This window comes from Euprymna scolopes, chromosome 43 (genome assembly GCF_053919585.1).
Source record: "Euprymna scolopes isolate OS-2025 chromosome 43, ASM5391958v1, whole genome shotgun sequence".
NCBI classification, from domain to species: domain Eukaryota; kingdom Metazoa; phylum Mollusca; class Cephalopoda; order Sepiida; family Sepiolidae; genus Euprymna; species Euprymna scolopes.
The window spans coordinates 46,456,619-46,480,486 of record NC_136524.1 but is presented as its reverse complement, the minus strand read 5'-3'; the positions used below and the strand labels follow the sequence as shown (position 1 = coordinate 46,480,486).

Below are 23,868 nucleotides of genomic sequence, written 5' to 3'. Positions count from 1 at the left end.
GGGAAACAAGAGAAAGGGAGGGTCAAATGAGGGAAACAAGAGAAAGGGAGGGTCAAATGAGGGAAACAAGAGAAAGGGAGGGTCAAATGAGGGAAACAAGAGAAAGGGAGGGTCAAATGAGGGAAACAAGAGAAAGGGAGGGTCAAATGAGGGAAACAAGAGAAAGGGAGGGTCAAATGAGGGAAACAAGAGAAAGGGAGGGTCAAATGAGGGAAACAAGAGAAAGGGAGGGTCAAATGAGGGAAACAAGAGAAAGGGAGGGTCAAATGAGGGAAACAAGAGAAAGGGAGGGTCAAATGAGGGAAACAAGAGAAAGGGAGGGTCAAATGAGGGAAACAAGAGAAAGGGAGGGTCAAATGAGGGAAACAAGAGAAAGGGAGGGTCAAATGAGGGAAACAAGAGAAAGGGAGGGTCAAATGAGGGAAACAAGAGAAAGGGAGGGTCAAATGAGAGAAACAAGGGGGCTCAAGTGGGAGAAAAAAGACGAAGGGGGCTCAAGTGGGAGAAAAAAGACGAAGGGGGCTCAAGTGGGAGAAAAAAGACGAAGGGGGCTCAAGTGGGAGAAAAAAGACGAAGGGGGCTCAAGTGGGAGAAAAAAGACGAAGGGGGCTCAAGTGGGAGAAAAAAGACGAAGGGGGCTCAAGTGGGAGAAAAAAGACGAAGGGGGCTCAAGTGGGAGAAAAAAGACGAAGGGGGCTCAAGTGGGAGAAAAGACGAAGGGGGCTCAAGTAGGCAAAAAAAAGACGAAGGGGCTCAAGTAGGCAAAAAAAAGACGAAGGGGCTCAAGTAGGCAAAAAAAAGACGAAGGGGCTCAAGTAGGCAAAAAAAAGACGAAGGGGGTCAAGTGGGGAAATAAGACGAAGGGGGTCAAGTGGGGAAATAAGACGAAGGGGGTCAAGTGGGGAAATAAGACGAAGGGGGTCAAGTGGGGAAATAAGACGAAGGGGAGTCAAGTGGGGGAAAAAAGACGAAGGGGGGGTCGAGTGGGGGAAAAAAGACGAAGGGGGGGGGGGTCAAGTGAGGGAAAAAACACGAAGGGGGGGGGTCAAGTGAGAGAAAAAAGACGAAGGGGGGGGGGGTCAAGTGAGAGAAAAAACACGAAGGGGGTTAATTGGGGGAAAAACACGAAGGGGGTCAATTGGGGGAAAAAAGACGAAGGGGGGTCAAGTGGGGGAGGGGGGAACGATGAGGGTAGGTCAAGTGAGGGAAACAAAATGAAGAGGGTGTGAATTGGGGAAACAAGACAAAGGAGGGGGAGGGGGCAAGACAAGGGGTAAACAAGACAAGGGGGTGCCAAGTGGGGGGAAACAAGACGAAGGGAGACGGGGGTAAAGTGGGGGAAAACAAGACAAAGAGGGTGGGGGTCAAGTGGGGGAAGCAAAACAAAGGGGGTAGTGGGGTCAAGTGGGGGAAGCAAGACGAAGGGGTTAGTGGGGTCAAGTGGGGGAAGCAAGACGAAGGGGTTAGTGGGGTCAAGTGGGGGGAACATGACGAAGGGGGGAGGGGCTAAAGTGGTGGAAACCAGATGAGGGGGGATCGTGGGGGAAACAAGACGAGGGGGGACGACAAGACGAAAGGGGGTTGTGGGGGAAACTAGACGAGGGGGGCTAGTGGGGGAAACTAGATGAATGGCGGGTTCAAGTGGGGGAAAACAAGGCGAGGGGGTCAAGTGGGGAAAACAAGGCGAGAGGGGGGTCAAGTGGGGGGAAAAAAAGACGATGGGGGGGTCAAGTGGGGGGAAACAAGACGTGGATGGGGGGTAAAGTGGGGGAAACATGACGTGGTGGTGGTGGGGGGGGGGTCAAGTGGGGGGAAACAAGACGAGGGGGGGGGGTCAAGTGGGGGAAACAAGACGATGGGGGGGTCAAGTGGGGGGAAACAAGACGAGGTGGGTGTCAAGTGGGGGAAAAACAAGACGAGGTGGGGAGTCAAGTGGGGGAAAACAAGACGAGGTGGGGAGTCAAGTGGGGGGAAACAAGACGAGGTGGGGGGTCAAGTGGGGGAAAACAAGACGAGGTGGGGGGTCAAGTGGGGGAAACAAGACGAGGTGGGGGGCCAAGTGGGGGAAACAAGACGAGGTGGGGGGTCAAGTGGGGGAAAACAAGACGAGGTGGGGAGTCAAGTGGGGGAAAACAAGACGAGGTGGGGGGTCAAGTGGGGGGAAACAAGACGAGGTGGGGAGTCAAGTGGGGGAAAACAAGACGAGGTGGGGGGTCAAGTGGGGGAAACAAGACGAGGTGGGGGGTCAAGTGGGGGGAAACAAGACGAGGTGGGGAGTCAAGTGGGGGAAAACAAGACGAGGTGGGGGGTCAAGTGGGGGGAAACAAGACGAGGTGGGGGGTCAAGTGGGGGAAACAAGACGAGGTGGGGGGTCAAGTGGGGGAAAACAAGACGAGGTGGGGAGTCAAGTGGGGGAAAACAAGACGAGGTGGGGGGTCAAGTGGGGGGAAACAAGACGAGGTGGGGAGTCAAGTGGGGGAAAACAAGACGAGGTGGGGGGTCAAGTGGGGGAAAACAAGACGAGGTGGGGGGTCAAGTGGGGGAAACAAGACGAGGTGGGGGGTCAAGTGGGGGGAAACAAGACGTGGTGGGGGGTAAAGCGGGGGGAAACAAGACGTGGATGGGGGGTAAAGTGGGGGAAACATGACGTGGTGGGGGGTTCAAGTGGGGGGAAACAAGACGAGGTGGGGGGGTCAAGTGGGGAAAACAAGACGAGGTGGGGGGGTCAAGTGGGGAAAACAAGACGAGGTGGGGGGTCAAGAGGGGGAAAACAAGACGAGGTGGGGGGGGCAAGTGGGGGAAAACAAGACGAAGTGGGGGGTCAAGTGGGGAAAACAAGACGAAGTGGGGGGGTCAAATGGGGGAAAACAAGACGAGGTGGGGGGGCAAGTGGGGGAAAACAAGACGAGGTGGGGGGCAAGTGGGGGAAAACAAGACGAGGTGGGGGGGCAAGTGGAGGAAAACAAGACGAAGGGGGAGTCAAGTGGGGGAAAACAAGACGAGGTGGGGAGTCAAGTGGGGGAAAACAAGACGAGGTGGGGAGTCAAGTGGGGGAAAACAAGACGAGGTGGGGAGTCAAGTGGGGGAAAACAAGACGAGGTGGGGAGTCAAGTGGGGGAAAACAAGACGAGGTGGGGGTCAAGTGGGGGGAAACAAGACGAGGTGGGGGTCAAGTGGGGGGAAACAAGACGTGGTGGGGGGGTAAAGTGGGGGGAAACATGACGTGGTGGGGGTAAAGTGGGGGAAACATGACGTGGTGGGGGGGTCAAGTGGGGGGAAACAAGACGAGGTGGGGGGTCAAATGGGGAAAACAAGACGAGGTGGGGGGTCAAATGGGGAAAACAAGACGAGGTGGGGGGGTCAAGTGGGGAAAACAAGACGAGGTGGGGGGTCAAGTGGGGAAAACAAGACGAGGTGGGGATCAAGTGGGGAAAACAAGACGAGGTGGGGGGATCAAGTGGGGGAAACAAGACGAGGTGGGGGGGTCAAGTGGGAAAAACAAGACGAGGTGGGGGGGTCAAGTGGGGAAAACAAGACGAGGTGGGGGGGGTCAAGTGGGGGAAAACAAGACGAAGTGGGGGGGCAAGTGGAGGAAAACAAGACGAAGTGGGGGGTCAAGTGGGGAAAACAAGACGAGGTGGGGGGGCAAGTGGGGGAAAGCAAGGCGAAGGGGGAGTCAAGTGGGGGAAAACAAGACGAAGGGGGAGTCAAGTGGGGGAAAACAAGACGAAGGGGGAGTCAAGTGGGGGAAAACAAGACGAAGGGGGAGTCAAGTGGGGAAAACAACAGAAAGAGGGGAGTCAAGTGGGGAAAACAACAGAAAGAGGGGAGTCAAGTGGGGAAAACAACAGAAAGAGGGGAGTCAAGTGGGGAAAACAACAGAAAGGGGGAGTTAAGTGGAAGAAACAAGAAAAAGGGGCGGGGGCAAGTGAGGGAAACAAGAGAAAGGGGGGACAAGTGAGGGAAACAAGAGAAAGGGGGGCAAGTGAGGGAAACAAGAGAAAGGGGGGCAAGTGAGGGAAACAAGAGAAAGGGGGGCAAGTGATGGAAACAAGAGAAAGGGGACCAGGAGAGAAAAAAGAGAAAGGGGGCCAGATGGAAAAAATAAATGGAAAGGCGGTGTAGAAGAGAGAAAAAGGGAGAAGGAAGAAAAGTGAGAGGAGGAGAGGGAGAAAAGGGAAAGGGGGAAGAGGGAAAAGGAACAGTTAGCTTATCCTTTATCTGAAGTCTTGATATATTTTAAGCATCTTTTTTTTTCTAGTTAGTTTATTTTAAATTTCCTCTCCTGACAATGGTAAATGTTTTAAGAAAAGTTTAACAATTTATTTATTATTTTTGATTAAATCATTTTAATTGCTGTTCATGCTAACAAACTTTTGCATGTATATGAAAAAAAAAAAAAATAGGATAATACAATTACAAATGCATAACACATAAAAAACTTTATTACAGATCGTTTTAAAAAAATAGTTATACAAATTAAATATATGAATATCTATGGGCCTTTCATCGGCATTATACAGTCAGAATTTTAAATTATGTTGTATGATCTATATATTAATACAATAACGTGTGCTATTTTGTGTCACGCTTACATGTTTTTTCTGAGTGACTTTCGTTTAATTGTTATTACCTTCCATTTCTTTTAATAAATAATTTTACCAAAAATTCTTTATAAGTTCTGGTTTCAATTATAGCTAAAGGAACTCAACTTATGTTTGTTCTTCATACGTTTTGATTTTGGTTCAAGCTGATGCATCCAAGTCATATGGATATATTTTTTATGTTTGAAATCACAACTTTATAATATATAACAATCGATAGAAAATTGACTATAATAATATATATGAAATCTGCAAGAATTAAAGTATCATAAGTGTATTTTATGAACGGGCTATGCCGGGCATCTATATATATAAAAGCAAAAATGTATGTATGTTTGTGTGTATGTATGTATATTTATGTGTCTGCTAAAAACTTTCGACCGACGGAACAAAAATTCACAAACTTGGTCTCATATGAAAGCCCCACCTTCCGGACGACAAATATCGAAAAATTGGCCCAAAATGACCATCAGAAGTGCGTGAACTGATCGATTTTCTGCAGGGGGGGGGGCCAAAAAAAATTGACATTTTAATGTTAAACATTACATATTTTTAAATCGATTTATAACTGCCCCAAAAAATACGGGTGTCAACTCTTCTACATAAAGTATAGACGCGGCCGTTTATTTTAGGTCAACTTGTATTTAAAACCCGCCGAGTCATGTCACGTGATCTTGACGTCAGCAAGCTCTAATGGCAGTCTGAATTTACAATTTAAAAATGTTGTTATCGGTAAAAAAAAAATTAATAAAAGCTAAACTATGAACTTCTATGCTATGGCAACGTTACCAAAGTTATTAGCACATTCAAAATAGTTAGATACGATAGTTAAATGAAAAATAACAAGACAAACATGTGAAGTAAAAAAAAAAAAAAAATATGCTTACAAAAAATATTAACGATCAAAGATTTTAAAAATAAAAACAGCCAGACGCCATTTTCCAGTCTTTAGAGTAAGGAAGACGAAGTGAGAGAGAGAGAGACACACACATACACACACGCAAACAGAGAGAGAGAGAGAGATACAGATAGAGAGAGATGTCTAGACAGGAAACGACTGCTACGTCATCTCGTAACGCTCCCACGATGACCTCATTTAGTGGCTATCTGTCAATCAAACATCTTTCACTCGCTTTATAACCCTTATTTTAACGCTATAATCAATTCCTCTTACTCTTAGTCTAGATAGTTAAGTGGTTGGAGTTAGTTTCACCTCCGCGTTCCGGGTTCAATCCAGCCTCACGACAAAAACTTTTTTCTTTTACATCTTTAGACACGCGGGCAACGTTTCTTTATATTTTTTTACTTCGCTTATTCTTTAGTTTACCCCCCCCCCCCTACACACAGCGTTTTTTTTTTTTTTTTTTTTGATTTTTCTGATTTTTTTAACATCGTTTCAGGGTTATTACTTATCCCCCCCTCATACACACACCTAAAAACACCTGGGCAACGCCGGGTACCCCCCCCCCCGCTAGTCATAAATAAATAAATATCATTGCAGTTTTAACCAAAGGACTACAATGACATTTACCTACAGTAGGCTACTTGGCCTTTTGGCCAAGATCAAAGTGTAGTATCTGTTCTTCAGATGCGGCACTTCCGTTTCTCATTCTCTTTCAGTGGAGGAGGAGTCCTTCACGACTGAGACAATTTTTATTTTTGTACCTTTTCTCCACATTAAAAAACGACCCTGGTGTCTAACTGTCCCGTGGGGAGGCATTGTAAATAGGTACAATGATATTTATATTGAACATCCACAGAATGCCAACATCAATATATTATGTATGAAAGAGTTTGCTGTGGAATTTCCAGTTCTCGGTAGTTAGCATTATCACAACCGTTTACCCTTGATTTCTCATTTGTAACAACCATTAGTTTTCACTGGAATTTGGGTTGCAATATGAGAGCATAAATTAAAAAGCAAGTGCTTGTGCATTATAAGTGAAAAAAAAATGGATTTTAAGTAAAAACATTAGTATGTACTTACATGTGATGTCAAAATGAGTAAAAATTAAAAAAATTACAAAAAAATGACAGAGCAGAAAAATTACACGAAAAATAAAAATTTATCGAATTATTGAGCTTTACGAATATTGGTTAATGTTGAAGACTTTTTAAAATCCAAGGGAGATAACTTTAGTCTATCGATTTGACCAAATAATTTTAAACGGCCAATATGCTTATAAGTTTTGTTATGTATTATTTTATTTTTGTTATTTAAATAAATTGCTATCATTTTGATACATGTGATTTTTTTTTTTTTTTTAAATGCTAAAACACATTTCTTCTATATGGTAAGACAAACTAACTTATCTGACTTATTTCAGTTAAATTCTACAATTTCAAATTAGTAAATGGTGGATAAAAAAGTTATGTTTTGTAAAAAAAAAAAAAAAAAAAAAAAAGTTCTAACATTTTTTTTTACTCTATCATTTTTCATAATTTGGAGAATTCTTTTTACTAATTCTGACAAACCACGCAAGTATATGTTACTTTAGAATACTTAAAAAAAAAAAAAAAAAAAAAATTTCATCTTTTATATATGTACTTATAATGCACAAGCACCAAAATATTTTGCATATAGGCATTATTCGATAATGAAATCTTCCTGTGTACTCCTGTGTACTTCAACACTTAAACTCCTATTACCATTTTTATTTTTATTTTCTAACTTTTGCGAATTTCCTATCATGAATAAAAGTAAAACATTGTCTTCACTTTTCATGGATTTCTGGCATGACTGCAACAATCCCCACCCATCCAATAATATTCTAAAAAAAAAATAAAAAAATAAATAAATAAAAAATAAATAAGTAAATAAAATAAAATGAAAAAAAATAATTAAAAAAATTTTTTTTTTAAATAGATAAATAAATAAATTTAAAAAAAAACAAAAAAAAAAACATTGGTTTGCTTCTAACTGTATCATTTGGATCATTCGTGGTACTTTGATCCGTCTGTGGCTGCTATCCGGGAGGTGGACCTCCGAAAGACAATTCACACCGACTCCGTAATTATTAAGTGCTTTCATGGTGAAAGAGTGAATTCCTTCACTGTACAAAATGCATACATTTCCAACCAGCAATTCTAACAACTTCTCTCTTACTCAGAAAAGAGATGGCCACCAACCTGAAGATCGGTTATACAAGCATCAAACACTTTAGTTATAGTGTCAATTGTATTTATGGAGGAAGTTTCAATGGAATCAATTTGAGGAAAGGGCCCTAAATCCTACCTTTTGGAGCATTCTGCTTGCCACGAAATATTCAGACGCGGGAACAGGACAACCAGACACTGCAAGGATTTTGAGTGAGATTGACCATTTTTTATCTCTATCACAGTAGAGTCACAATAATAGCAGACTTCATGGTGTCACAATTGCACTTGACCTCCATGCACGTGCAGCTCTTCTAGACTGGGAGCCAATCTTGTATAGGTTAGCTAAGATTCGTTTCAAGCATCGTGTTGTGAATGTCAGTGTCATCTCAGTATGCGCACTGGCACTCAATATGACTAAAGAGGAAGTGGCCAGGGATTAGAATGTTCACATAGGACCAGCAGACGAAAACACCAGGTATGTGTTCAGCAGCTTTACTCTTGGTACAAAATGTGACAATGGTAATTTGCTAGTCAACTTTGTAACTACTAATTGTCTGGTGGTAACCAATACCTGCTTCCAGCACCTTTATCTTACCACTTGGCATTCAAATGATGACCACACAACCAATCAGATGGATAACATTGTGTGTGTGTTGGGCAAGATCTGTTCTTGAACTCCGTGCTTTTTTCCATTTGCCTGTTTCCCAGCTGAATACAACTTGGTTGCCTTCAAGTCTAACATAAACAAATTCTTGATGGACTACCCCCTAAAGTAATTCAATTTACCAAATCTCCATTACTAACGATTACTACGATATTATCCCATTGATTACTGTATACTCAATAACCCTTATCCTCAAGTGGCCTCCAGGCATTGATAAGTGGTGACTCCTATGTATATACATAAAAAAGCATGGTTGTCGGTAGCAAATTTATCTCAGTATTCTTTGGCGGCCATCGTTTTTACGTGCGTGCTCCATAAACAAATCTACGCGCGTAACAAAGATGGCCACCAAATAATAAAATGCATAATACAACTTTTTATATCTCGATAACTAATTATTTCTGCAAAATTTCAAGACGATTTTCGTATTCAGCATAGTCGAAAACCTTTAAAAGAAAATTGTGGAAGTGGACCTAATCTGAAAATTTACCTTAATTTTATACACCAAACCCTTCTGCTTGTGTGGTGATAAAACTTCTCAAATGCACTTGTGATGTTAGGCTGTATAAGGTGTTGACTTGTTCGCTTTTGAACAGATTTTTTCAATTATGAATTTTTTATACTTATTCCAATACAACACCTATTCAGCCATTTCGGAGTGCATAGGTGAGAAAGTAATATACACATAAACAAAATGCTTTTTCTATAAAAGATATATATATATATATATATATATATATATATATATATATATATATATATATATAAGAGCAAACAATTAATAAAACATGTTAAAAAACACTTTGAAAAAGAGTTAAAAACATATTTAATCTGAAAAGGAAACACTAGATAAGTGGATAGTCCTTAATCCGCGGAGTTTCCAAGAAATACTTTCCTTCACATCAGAGGGTAGGAATTAGCAAAATGCGGGATCGGATTTTGCATACAAAAGTATTTGATGAAACTGCAAGTAAGTCAAAGATCCTACTTGATAACAAAAAGTGAAGCAGAGGGAATATGGTGAAGAAAAAGGTGATTACACGTGAATGGATAGTCTCGTGAAAGGTAAATAATCCAAAAATATAACTCCAAGAAAGTTAATTGAATTCCCATTTGCACAAGTAAAATCCAAGGAAATCACGTAATTGGAAGATGGTCCAAAATAATCCAAAAGGCCGAAATCCATGGAATAATTCGCAAATATGTACAAGGAAATGAGGGGAAATTCCAATAATATTAATAAAAGAAAAATAAGATATGCTTTACACACAGATGCCGAGACACAATTTTATATATATATATATATATATATATATATATATATATATATATATATATATACTAGCATTTCAGCCCAGCGTTGCCCGGGTGTTTGGATGTGCATGTTGAGCAAAAAAAAAAAGTGGTAGTAGGAAGGCAGGCTCGAACCGCAAAGGAGGAAAAGAACGGGGTAAAACATAACGTTTATGCTGTTACGACCACTGCCAAACTGGAAGCGACATTTTAAAAAATTAAGGCTAGACAATCTAAAGGAGAGGATAACTTTAAAAAATATCGTTGAAAAAAGTGACCCCCACCCCCACAGAAAAGTGCCTAGTTGAAGGGGAAGATAATGTTTTTAGCCAATTTTTCAATATTTGTCGTATGAAAGGTCGAACTTTAAAACGATAATGATCTTGGTAAAATCCGTCGCCTCTTTGAAAGTTTAAGGCAGACACGCAAACATACATACATACATTTATATATTGGTAACTAAAAATTTTCGACCCAAACTGATGAAAAAGCTTGCCCTATCTCGGAATACACTTCATGTAAAATTTCAAATATTTAGACCAGAAATTGTCTGAGTAATTTGGAAGAGACCGGAGAGGTCAATTTTTTTTTTTTTTAACTTTGGCCCCTATTATGACCCCTTAAAATTTATTGTTTTGGTCTCAAATCAAGTTATTAAGTTAGATCCATGCCCAAGGAACCTATATATAAAATTTCAAGTGCGTAGACCCAAAATTGTCGGAGGAGTTTGGTAGAGTTCTCAAAGATCAAATCGTTGAATTTTGACCCCTTAATCACCGAATTTCTGGCCAAAAACCGATCACATCGATTTTCCCAAATCTCAGTACCCTGTATATCAAATTTCGAGTCTGTAGACTAAAAATTGTCAGAGTTATTGCATAGGGAAATATACACAGACACATGTTCACTTATATTTATTATATATACTTTTATAGAAAAAGCATTTTGTATATGTATATATATAACACTACTTCATTTAATCACAAATTAATATACAAAAATATAATTTTATGTGTAAATTTTCAGTATTTACTTCAACAGTCCTCAATACATAGGCAGAGCTAGGTAGTAAGGTATGAAAATATATATGGAAATTAAGCTACAAAGAATATTCTGCATAGCTTAATTGCCATATATATATATATATATATATATTTATTTTTTCGGATCAACTTGAGGATTTTCATGCAAACTGAAATTTTATATGTGGTTTAATTTTGATATATTTTTTTACATATCCAACATTTTTTCACTTTTTGATTTGGCAGTTTATAACTACAATAAATTGCGTTTCACTTAATGCCTTAACTAGCAAATTCTAGCATTGCTACAAATATAATTTGCTTATTTTTTTACGTCTGATGAGTAGAATAACAAGAATAGCATTCTTTGAAACTCCGCGGAATAAGGACTTTGTAAATTGTTTTTTGGAGTATTCAATCGAATAATAAATTTTGATTGTAAAGTTCAACTTACAGTTTTAATTTTCTTTCTCATATATATATATATATATATATATATATACACTTGTATATTATATAGTTTTTACAATTTTCTTGTTAAATTTTCTTAACAATGCAAGCAAGCTTTCTAGTTTTAGGTGGTAGTTTGTCTAATACAAAAATAAATACATAAGTAAAATAAGTAAATAATAAAATTCAAAATTAAACACAGAAATACAAAAATAAAAAAAAAATAAAATAAACAATTAACTCAACCATGTTTTTTTTCCCTTCCTTTCCTTCTGCTGCCAAAATATTTGTAAAAAAAAAAAAAAAAAAAAAAAAATTAGTTAATAATTTATTAATTAAAAAAAGTTCCTATTTACTTGCCTCCCTACAGGAGCAGAGTTTAACACAAAGGTGGTTTTAAATATGGCCAAAATCCAGTTCCCAAAAGGAAGTACCATTCAAGATTGGGAAAAACGTTAAATTACTCAAGTCTAGGAAAATTTCTTCTCCACTGACTGAGGACAGAAAAGATGATGTGTAGTATCCAAACAGATACTATATTTTGTTCCTAGCTAAAAGGCCAATGGATTGAAATTTATACCAAATAGTTAATTAAAATAATAATTAAAACAGTTAATTAAAATAAAACTTAATCAGAAAGAACAAGGTATAAATTTCAGTTTCAAAACACCTTTGGAAAAAAAAAAAAAAAGAAAAAAAAAAAAAAAGAAATAACAGAAAAAAAAAAAAAGGGTTTGTTTTACTGTACACATAGATTCGAAAAAGTTGTCACAAAACAAATATATAACAAATAAATGTTATCAAAGGCAAGATAAGTTACTTTTCTACCAAACTGGATATGTTTTTAATGTTATAGTTAATGTAACATGTTTATCCAGCTCGAAAAATATACAGTGCTTACCAATGTATTGAAAAATTTTAAATGGCAGCTGACTCTCTTTGAGGCGGTAAATTTGGGAAAAGGAGTTATAAAAAATAACCACGCTCAATATATGTTACCGTGACATAGGCTGACATATATTCGGCAAGTTTTTAACAGTATTTTGACTGTTTTTTTTTTAAATTTTATTCATAACTCATTTTACCAAACTTAGTTTCCGAGAGAGTCGGCCACCATTTAAAATTTTCCAATACATCGGTAAACACTGTTTTTCGAGCTGAATAAACATGTTACATTAAATAAAAACACTAAAAACATATCCAGTTTGGTAGAAAAGTAACTTATCTTGCCTTTGATAACATTTATTTGTTGTATATTTGTTTTGTGACAACTTTTTCGAATCTGTGTACAGTAAAACAAATCCAAAAAGAAATAATAGAAAGAAATAATAGAAAAAAATAACAGAAAAAAATAATAGAAAGAAATAACAGAAAGAAACAAAAAGAAATAAATAAAGAAATAACAAAAAAAAAGAAAGAAATAACAAAAAGAAATAACAAAAGAAATAAAAAAGAAATAACAAAAAAAGAAATAAAAAAAGAAACAAAAAAAGAAATAACAAAAAAAGAAACAAAAAAAAGAAATAAAAAAAAGAAACAAAAAAAAAGAAACAAAAAAAAGAAATAAAAAAAAGAAATAACAAAAAAAAAGAAATAACAAAAAAAAGAAATAACAAAAAAAAAGAAATAACAAAAAAAAGAAATAACAAAAAAAGAAATAACAAAAAAAGAAATAACAAAAAAAGAAATAACAAAAAAAAGAAATAACAAAAAAAGAAATAACAAAAAAAGAAATAACAAAAAAAGAAATAACAAAAAAAGAAATAACAAAAAAAAGAAATTAAAAAAAAAAAAAAAAAAACAAAAAAAACAGCATACATTTGCCTAAAAGTATTTGATTTAAAACATCTGATTGGTTTCTATTACAATGCATGTTTTTCCTCATTGAATTCTCTTTCCAAATTAATTTAAAAACATCTTAAAAGTAAAACTTAATATCATATTCTTGAAGGCATGGTATATTACTGTAAAATTGACTGAATTGCTTTCTCAAAAAGAAACTTCCAAGGGAGGTAATAAATACAGCACTAAAACATTCCAAGATGAATCTGAACAGGTGACTGATTACTGTGTCCACTTCTCTCTAAATTTCTACCACCCTTTCCCAGGATTGTTACATATATATTTTTGGTCCCGACAAAAGGAGGGTGGACTTGTAAATTCACCCTTATCTGTTCATCCATCCACATTTTTCTCAATAAATACGCCTTGAAATTATTTGAAATTTTGCACAAACATTAAACATGATAGGAGTAAAAAAAGTAACAGAACAAATTTTCTGGGAAAACTCTGCCCCCACCCCAGGGGTGCCTTTCAGGTTAAAATGGCTAAAATTAATACTTGTGCTTATTAAAAAAAATTGACGTCTTGGATTTTTATAAAACTTTCTGAAAAGTTGCAACTAACTGATTTCTATATAATTTTGTTTGTCTATACTTCATGATAACTCTTAGGTGTGCCCCAGGGCTCTTTTAGGGCTAATAAGAACACTCCATTTTTGGGACTATTTTACCATATTTGTCCAAAATTTTCTGCGTATGCTATTTAGCAGTTTTGTATGGTGCTGAACTCAAATTAGGAGATTATATTTAATGAGGAAATTCAAGGTAAAAATGGCCACTTATATATACACATAAATAAGAGTAATGATTTTAAAAGGCTTTTGTTGTTAAAAAATATAATGAGTACATATATCATGTGGAGATTTATATAAAATGATTTACGAAAAAAAAAAGCACACACACACACACACACACACACACGTATATCTATATATCTATAAAAGTCAACGTGTGTGTGTGTGTGCACATTTTCCTATGCAATAACTGTCAAATTTAAGTCTACAGACTCGAAATTTGATATACAGGGTACTAAGATTTGGGAAAATCTTTGTAATCCGTTTTCGCCCAGAAATGTGGCTGTTAGGAGGTCAAAGTTTAAGGATTTGATCTTTGAGAACTCTACCAAACTTCTCCGACAATTTTGGGTATAAACAATTGAAATTTTAGATATAGGTTCCTTGAACATGGATCTAACTTAATAACTTGATTTGAGCCCAAAACAAATGTTAAGTTTTAAAAAATTTGACCTCTGCGGTCTACAAAGTTACTCAGACAATTTCTAGTCTAAACATTTGAAATTTTACATAAAGGGTATTCAGAGATAGGGAAAGCTTTTTAATCGGTTTGGGTCGAAAATTTGAGTTACGAATATATAAATGTATGTATGTATATATGTATGTATGTTTGCATGTCTGTAAAAAACTTTCGACAGAGGCAACGGATTTTTACAAGATCCGTATCATTTTGAAGTTCGACCTTCCAGATAACAAATATCAAAAAACTGGCTAAAACATTAAAATCTTCACCTTCAACTGAGCACTTTTCTACAGAGGGTGTCGCTTTTCCTGACGATATTTTCAAAAGTGATCCTTTCCTTTCGATTGTCTAGCCTTAATTTAAACCTATGTCACTTTCGGTGTGGCGGTGGTCGTAACAGCAAAGACGTCAGGTTTTTTTCCTTCTTTGCGGTATGGGTTCGAGCATGCCTTCCTACTACCACTATATTTTTTTTTTGCTCAACATACACCTCCAAACACCCGGGCAACACCGGGCTGAAATACTAGTATACACACACACACACACACACACACACACACACACACACACACACACACACACACACACACACACACATATGTACACACAATGAACCTTCCATCCATTTATACACAAAGATATGTAGAAACATCCACACATATATACACGTTTAACACAGTCATCTAACTATAATTAAATAAAATAAATAAAAACAATATCTACTTTGTTACAGCATAGATATATACATTTAAAATTTCAACCATATTTACTTACTAATGATTATGAATAAAAATTCATATCCTATATTCAATGCAATTACAAATCTTTCAAATTAAAAAGGTACTAACACACCCATGTAAGAGTATTCTACCCTTTATTCCTAGATCACTTCATTACGCAAACCAAATATCAAACATAGGTTCAAAATTTTATCTATCCAACGTTAAAATGTACTATAATTTTTTTTTTTTTAAATTGCACACTTAAAATACCTTACGAAAGTACATACATATATAAGTGTGCTGACGAAATTTATAATATATTCAACTATACAATTGAAAGAGTCAAAAAAAAAAAAAAATACCCTTGATTATTCATTGTTTTATATGGGGTGAGTTGGGTCATGGGACAGGGTTTTTTTTTTTCTTTTTGATGTAGTTACAGTCATAATCGTCAATTTATAATTTCTTCAGTGCATGTATTTTAAAATGTTTGCAGGAGTCTGTCCAGATCCTTAAATCACATTATTTCAAGTTTTTCATAAAGTCATAAAAAACACGGTGAGTGTAGTGAGTGGCATGTATTTGCCTTTTTAATAATTTTCCACTCTAACCTTGGTGTCGTGTTTTTCCAAACTAATTTCCAATAATGTATTGATAAGGAGGTATCCTTTTCATACCTTTGATTGTTTATAGAATGTATATGCCCATAAAATCTATCCTTATTTTTGCCTAGTATACTACTGAAGGGGTTAAACATTCATTACTTAAAGGACACTTCTCAGGTATTCGACAGTTGCAATTGTTAATAACATAATTTTTCTTTTAATTTAATATATATTGATATATTAGTAAAAATATAATGCCACGTATGCTACGCAGTAACTTCATTCCCAACCAAAATCAGAGATGCTTGTTTACATAACATTTGAACCTATGCAAGTTAGTACAGCCAGGGAAGTAAAGAGGAAATTCGAAAGTCTAGCAGTTCGAGGGAAGAAACAAAGTAGAAGGCCTTTCAACATCTAGAAACCTCAACAGTGAAGGTGTGGGATCTTGCTGCTTGTTGGGTTAGTCAATGGTATGTACATGGAAAGGAGACAAGTGCTTTGAGTTCAGAGCACATGCCATTACAGTACTTGCAAAACAGGTACAGATTGTGGCAATGGGACAGAGATTGGAGCTTTGCAACGTCCTAGTAATATACTATATTTGGTTTTGTTATTAAATATACTTTTGTGATTATAATATATTATGTTTTAGTCAAACAGGGTTTCTCCGATATAATAGTGTTTGTTATTTAAGTTTTCATTGGAATATATTATGGTTAGGTAGATTGTTTTTTTTTTTACTAGGAATTTGCCTGTTAGAATGATGAAGTCCATCTAATCATCTCAACGATGAAGACTATATGATCATCTCTAGAATGATCTGATAGTCTCCATCATTCCGTCAAGCAATTTAAAAAATATTAAGTAATTATAATTAGATAAAAGGAAAGAAAAAAAAATAAAGAGAAATGTCATCTTACCTGGCGTGACATGTGGAGATGGCGTTGATATGCTAGACATCTGTGAATAAGTAGAAAAAGATGGAGAGCTTGAGCTATGAGTGAGAGAAGTTGGTGATTTGACCACATAATCTGAGATGCTGGCACTTGATTCCTAAAAGGAGAAAATAATCAGTAAAATGTGTTTTTTTTGTTTTGTTTTTGTTTTTTTTTCTTCTTTCTTAGGTCATCTGGTCTGGAAAGGGCAATATATTGAACTTGGAACAAAAAAATATTTTTAGTATTTGTGTAAATTGGTGATCTTTTAAACCAACACATTTCAGGTGAAAACATTATGTACTTGCATGTCATGTCAAAATTAGTATAAATTCTAAAAAAATATATATATGAAAATGATCCGATAGAAAAATAATTGCAAGTAAAAATAGAATTAATCAATTTATAGTTTTATTGTATGTTTTTTTATATGGGAAAGTTGTATTGTACACCCAATTCAGTATGACAAAGTGACAACTTATCTCCCTTGAAAGAAATTGACTAAAAGGTGCGCCATTTTTAAACAGAATATAAATGTGGATGATTGTATTTTTAGCAAAAAAAAAACATCTGTCACTGGATCAGTTTTTGTAATTTCTGGAACTTATATTAATTTTGACACAGTATGTATGTAATAATGTTTTCACCTGAAATGTGTTGGCTTAAAAGTTCACCGATCTACACAAGCACCTAATTTTCTTTCAGATGTATGCCTCTTTAATAGTTAAACCTTAATCATTTGAATAAGATTGCAGAAAATAAATTTTAAAAAGTAAACAAATGAGAATTAATTATAAATACTAGATAAATGAAGATAAATATTAATAAAATAAAGTGTAATAAATAATATTAAGTATCAACACAGGAATTGCATAATATATATATTTCCAATTTCTGCAAAATTTGCTCAGTTTACAATAGCCATATTATAGACATGTTTGAAAGCCAAACAAATGTCTGATGAAGGATATTTTCTGAAATATAACAATACAGATCCTCCCCACTTGACCATACTAATGGAAGTAAGATCATGATGCATGTAAAACGTGTGTGTGTGTGTGTGTGTGTGTGTGTGTGTGTGTTACAGATCAGAAAAACATTGATACCATTGGTTTCAAATCCAACAGAAAGGGGACCAGTCTGGTCGTCTATGCTGGACTTTTCAGCCTCTGGAAGAGACAGATATAAACAGAGGCCACTATCATTACTACTACTGCTGCTTTATTCAAAAGCTAAATTCTATCACTTCTTTAATTAATATTTTTTTTTCAATTAAGTTTTTCACTACAAAAACAAACTTCACATGATTTTTCTTTTAAATTACTTCTTTATCATTGCTGTTTATTTTTTTAGGGGGGGGTGTCATCAATTTAATGTATATTTTACATTGCTGGCATTCATTGAATGACTTTTAGAAATCGATTTCCAAACTAACTATCCCATCGCTGGTCAGGTGTTTATTTATCCATCAAGTCCATTTCGATCACTACCTCCCATGTTTTTCTTGCCCTTCAGGTAACTGGACCTGCTACCCCAACTGTTCTACATCACAGGTCATCAGACCTAAGTCTGTCTTTATGACTCATTACACATCTATTGTATCATTCTGATATAATTTCTCTCCATGCAACACATGTCCTCAACGCTCAGTGGCTAGGTTTTACTTCCATAGATCATAACACTGAGCACACACATCTGACAAACTTATTCAGCACAGCTAACAATAAAATAATTTAAATCCGTTTTATCTAATGAAACCAAAATAGAATTTTTAGGTTTCTGAATTTCAGAGCTGAGGATTGATTATTCATACTATTTGGATATACGTATATATGATGGATTCCCGTCATGCTCAACACATGAGGACCATAAATCCATCCTGTTATACTCTGCTTTCAATGTTGGTACTACATGTGTGACACAAGGCCAGCCCTGCTCCCACAAATCAAGCCGCCTGACTCATAAGTGGTGGGTCGAGCAGTTGCAGTTCCTATTCACATTCTACAAGGATTGGCTTGATAACACATCTTCGATTGAAACAGCAGAGTGAGCAAATTGATGGACTACACACACAATGAATTGTTTATAGTAGTAATGGCTAGTGTAGAACGATTCACTTCCTGATACAGGTGACTTTATTAACTGGTGCTATATATGCCACAGAATCGACGAACAATTGCATACAGGTTTGTATTGTCAGAGTTTTCCAGCTCTTAAAGTAGACTGTCAACCAGGACTGAAAAGCTCCTACTGGTGAGTCATTGCAAGTCAGACACCAACCTGGTTAATTCTTCACACAACACGTAATCTATAATATAATTCTCACCTGTCTGTTTAAATGTATGTATGTATGTATGTATGTATGTCAGGTCATGTCATATGCTACTGATACTATGTAACCAAGTACTACCTGCCTCATGGTCGGGTCACCAGTGACTAAACTGGTTCCCCCATCAGACTTGTTTGGTGAGGAGGGCGGCTAGTCTCCCTGAAGGATTAAAAACAAGACCTTTCAAAGGATGAATGAACCCTTTTCTGTATGTGTTTGTGTGTATGTATGTGTGTGCTAGGGTGGAGAGGGCTTCCGTAAGCCATGGTGAAGGCAACCTTTCTAGGAGGAGAAGCAAATCTCTGATTTAAAAAACCATAAAGCGGGAGACCAGTACCCGCATTAAGCTGGTCTGCAGTTTAACTTGTTGCTAGTGTAACGGTTTGGGGTCTAACCCAGGGATTTGATGTGTATCGGGATCTTGGATGGGAATCCCATGTGTCGATAGCCCGTGATTAGGAATGTTAGAGAATGGATAGAGAGAGAGAGAGAGAGAGAGAAAGAGGAGGGAGAGTGTGAATTACAGTGTAGACACGTTGACAGGAAGTTAAGATCAGCTGATTGGATTGTGTGCGAGTCATGTGATCAGGTTAGCTGAATCGTTGAGATTTGGTTGCAACTTGGACGACAGCGGACGGCTTTGCCGTTGTCTCCTCCCCTCCGCTGGGGGAACGAACGCTGACGTGGTAGAAATAAGACCTAGAAGAAGAAACCACAGGCCAAATTCACTTTCCACCTTCTGCAAGACATCTGGGAAAGTGAAATAAACTATAGAACCAATTTCTTGTCTTGGTGTGAAATAAATCTTCGTCCCCAAAAACAGGTATCAAGTCTCCCTCTCAGACGAGAATTTCCAAATGGACCAACAAAATGGCAGAAGGTATGTTCAAATGACATCTTGCACACATATTCACACTTAACAGCATATGAACATATGTAATAGAAAGACCACTAGACAGATCACACACACGACATTAACTCTGATAAGATAATCAAACACTCAATCTTTTATAAATAGACAATATATCATCTCCATTCCAATTTCGACCAATATACAACAAACGCTCATTTTATGATACGACAACGTAACAGGAACTTCAAAGTGAAATTCTCCTTCCAACCGCAAGTTGAAAAATAAAATAAAAAATATGCAGCGTGCCGGTTATGACGATATTACAACCAAATGGCACTTGCCAAGCTTCGAACCAGCATTATCGTCATGAAACACCTTATTGACATTCACGGTTAATAATTATAATAAGGCAATAAAGACGATAACACAATCGAGTATGAACATACTAAAAACACATTAATTTATTTACATGAGTGCGATACAGGTGAATGCAAAAAAAAAAAATAAAACAATAATGCAAATGAGGGTGCAGACAACATTACGGGTCGAGATGGGGGGGGGCAATAATAAAGTTTGTTCATGGGGATGTATTGTCTCTTTCCCCTACTTTTCTTTTTTTTTGAATGAAAAGAAAAATTTAGTCGCAGTTATTATTTAGAATCAGACAATCATGTATTTCTTCTTTCATTGCACTTGGCAAAAAGTCAATTTATACATAACATGAATGATATTTTAGCATAGAGACATGGGAGCTGGTTGGGCGGATTGGAGTGAATGAAAATTGATAAAAACTTAGCTTCTTGATAATTGTCCAGTCCCGACCAGCATCGTTAACACAAATGTCTTTTCTTCGTCACCATTCTCTTTTAACATTATTCCTGACGAGTGATTTTTAGCATAAGATTCTCTATTGGAGGGATATCCATCTCCAAGAATAACATTCGGCCAAGGTATATTCAAGCTTTGAGTGGATTTCCCTTTTCGGTCCGATGGCGATCCGCCAATCCGAGTTGAATGGACTATATTTCACCTATGCATCTTTCTACGCTGGTGTTAACCCCATTTTCTTCAAGGCACCCATTTTTAACCAGTGTTTCCCTGGCTGTTGGTAGCCCAACTAAATTTCCCGCTAAAGTTTTTTTTATTTCCAGATGTTCCCTTCTGAGATGGGTGGGTTGGGGTTTCTGTCTGGTTTACATCCATTATGTTCCCCGTCTTGTCGAAAGGCGGTGGAGATGAGGTGGGGGATCTTGTCTCTGTGATTTCCTTTGCGTGGGTGGATGACGTGAAAGGAAGAAGGGGGGGGGTATTGTTTTTCCTTATAATACTGGCTATATTTCTCTTGCTTGTTGCTGGATCTCAACATTTTGAACCGAGAGAGAGACTTTGCTGTCGTACAAAGCTAAAACTCTGTAACATCATCTGTGTACAGATACTCCCTCAGGCATTTGTCTATAAAAATGGTTCTGTGGCGATGGAAGTCATTTTTGGGCTCATGGACTTTAAGTGTCGTGAGAGAGTGGCACTCGTCTGACAAGACGTTGCAATCATCATGTTTGTATGTATGTATGTATGTTTGCATATCTCGCAAAAAATTTCGACAGAGGCGACAGATTTTCACAAGATTAGTATCATCTTAAAGCTTGACCCTTCGGATAACAAATATAAAAAAAATTAGCCAGAAACATTAATTCCTTCACCCTCAATTGGACACTTTTCTACAGGGAGGAGTCACTTTTTTCAGCGATATTTTCGAAAGTTATCGCATTTTTTCGATTGTCTAGCCTTAATTTAAACCTACATCACTTCCGGTTTGGTGATGGGCATGATAGCTAACACGTCACTTTTTTTTTTTTTTTTTTTCACTTTCTTTACCTCCTTTGCAGTACGGGTTTGAGTCTGCCTGTTTACTACAAATTTTTTTTTTTTTTTTGCTCAACACACACCTACAAACACGCGGGCAACATCGGGCACCCAGGCTAGTATATTATATAGGAGTAATATGTAATAGTGATATATATATATATATATATATATATATATATATATATATATATATATACTTGGTTGCCAGTGATGGCAATTTTTCTCTCCTCAAAATTTGAAAAGGTATGGAACCTTTCTAATTTTTGAACTTAAATTTTTCTTGTCTGATGATATCTAATATGATTGAAACGGTCTGCACATCATAGCAAGATATGACTGTATTTACATTAGAGAGAGAGAGAGAGAGAGAGAGAGAGAGAGAGAGAGAGAGAGACAGAATTGAACTTTTTAAATAAGGATTGGTATATATTATAAGAAAATATATTTCTACATATTCCAGGTAGAAAAATATTCAAAAGATTAGAATCATTGAATTCCAACAAGTCGTTGATAGTGCTCAATCAAAGAGAGCAAATTTAGGATTTTTTAAAATTTTGTTTATGTATGGAAAATATGACTATATTTACATAAAGAAAATAAAAAAATTATATAATATATATATCTCCAAATAGCAAGATGAATTAGATCACAGATTAATGAATCTTGTAGTTTCAAGTCTTACCAAATACTTTTGGGAGGTAATATTTTGATATAATTCAATTCAAATAAATTTTGGTCCTGGATATGACCTAAAACTATATCCGATGGTGAGGCCCCACCTTGTGGGCCTTAGGGAGTGTAGAGCCACCCTTTAATTGCCATTGCTCCCAGGTCCACTCTGACCCGGAGTGGTAGTACCTGTTAGGGTCCCAACTATGGGTTAAATAGAATCTGACTTAAAAAAAAAATATATACTCCGTTAAAAATCGTTCCTCAAAATAACTAAATTCGGCATTAAATAACCTGAAAAAGGTTGATATGCCATAAAACAAAAACAACCAACCAACCAACCAAATAAATTTGCTCAATATACTAGAGTGTGCAAATTAAAGATTGCAGTCTATTAAAATTTCCTTTAAAAAAAATTATAATTTTCAAAGCAAAAAATTGATTGTTTGATTATAGAATACAACATTTAAAGTAATTTAAAGGAAATTACTTTAAATGTAGTCCTTGTTTGCTTTGAAAATTATACTTTCTGAAAAAAATTTAAATTTATAAACTGCAATATATATATATATATATATATATATATATATATATAATTATTCAACGTGAAATGTTATGTCATAATGCATACTTGTCGACCAAGAGAAAAGTCTACCAGGCATGTGCACGCAGTGTTATGATGCATGGAATTGAAACTTCGCCAATGAGGGTTGAGGACATATGTTGCATGGAGAAAAATGATAAGAGAATGATACGATGGATGTGTACTATGGGTGTAAAGATATTCATAATTCTGATGACCTTAGCGGAAAATTAAATCTGGACAGCATAAGGAAATGAGTGCAGAACAGGAGACTTTGATGGTATGGTCACATTGAAATAATGGATGATAGTTCTTTTTTTGGGTTAATAGATGTAGAACAGTCAAGGTAACATGTCCAGTTCATAAAAGAAAGGCAAGGAAAACATGGGAGGAAATGATAAAAATGAACTTAAGAGAAAGAGGGATGAATAAAAACCTGGCCAGAGATAGGTTAATTTGGAAATCAATTTCTTAAAGCAGTCCAATACATGCCAACGTGTGAAACAGGTGTTAAACAGTTGACAATGACATTGATAGTGTTATCTACAAACTTACAAGTTAAAAATGTATACAACATGATAAACTTTAATATCTATATCATGTTTCTCCCCTCCCAATAAAAGTTAAACCAACTTAAGATGCTGAAGCACAAAAAAAACAAACTTAAATCTTACAAAAGTATTTGAAAAATACATCAATTCGTACTGGAATGGTTCAATAATAAGAAAAATACAAACTTCATCTGAAAACAATCTGCGTTGAAAATGAAAAATACTGTATAAACTTGTGTATAAGTTGATGTGCATTTTTAGACCAAAAATTGTGTCATTTTAGGTATTACCTGTGTATAAGTCAATTGTAGGTTATAAACAAGTTAAATGGTTCGTCTCATGGCTCTTTCTCGCACAGATAATTTCCTTTTTGTAAGACATATTATAAATTGTTTCTCGGCATCCGTGAGCAATAATATGTGCATTTACGCAAGTGTGGTCTATTCGATTTTCATATATAGAACCAATCCGTTGCACACTTACATGCAACGAACGCAAATGTTGCTAATCAAACATTCTGAT

The 23,868-nt window shown here is 36.3% G+C and overlaps 1 protein-coding gene across 16 annotated transcripts in view; it reads right to left on the bottom strand.

Moving 5' to 3' along the window:
- LOC145268317 (PAN2-PAN3 deadenylation complex subunit pan3-like) overlaps positions 1–23,868 on the bottom strand; it is a 412,758-nt gene that overhangs the window by 236,626 nt on the left and 152,264 nt on the right. For 12 of the 16 annotated variants that reach the window (XM_080123781.1, XM_080123790.1, XM_080123788.1 and 9 more), the window contains one exon: positions 16,481–16,613. In XM_080123781.1, the coding sequence (XP_079979907.1) occupies positions 16,481–16,613 (133 nt within the window). The remainder of the gene's footprint in view (positions 1–16,480; positions 16,614–23,868) is intronic. The other 4 variants (XM_080123796.1, XM_080123794.1, XM_080123797.1 and 1 more) reach the window with 1 other exon arrangement.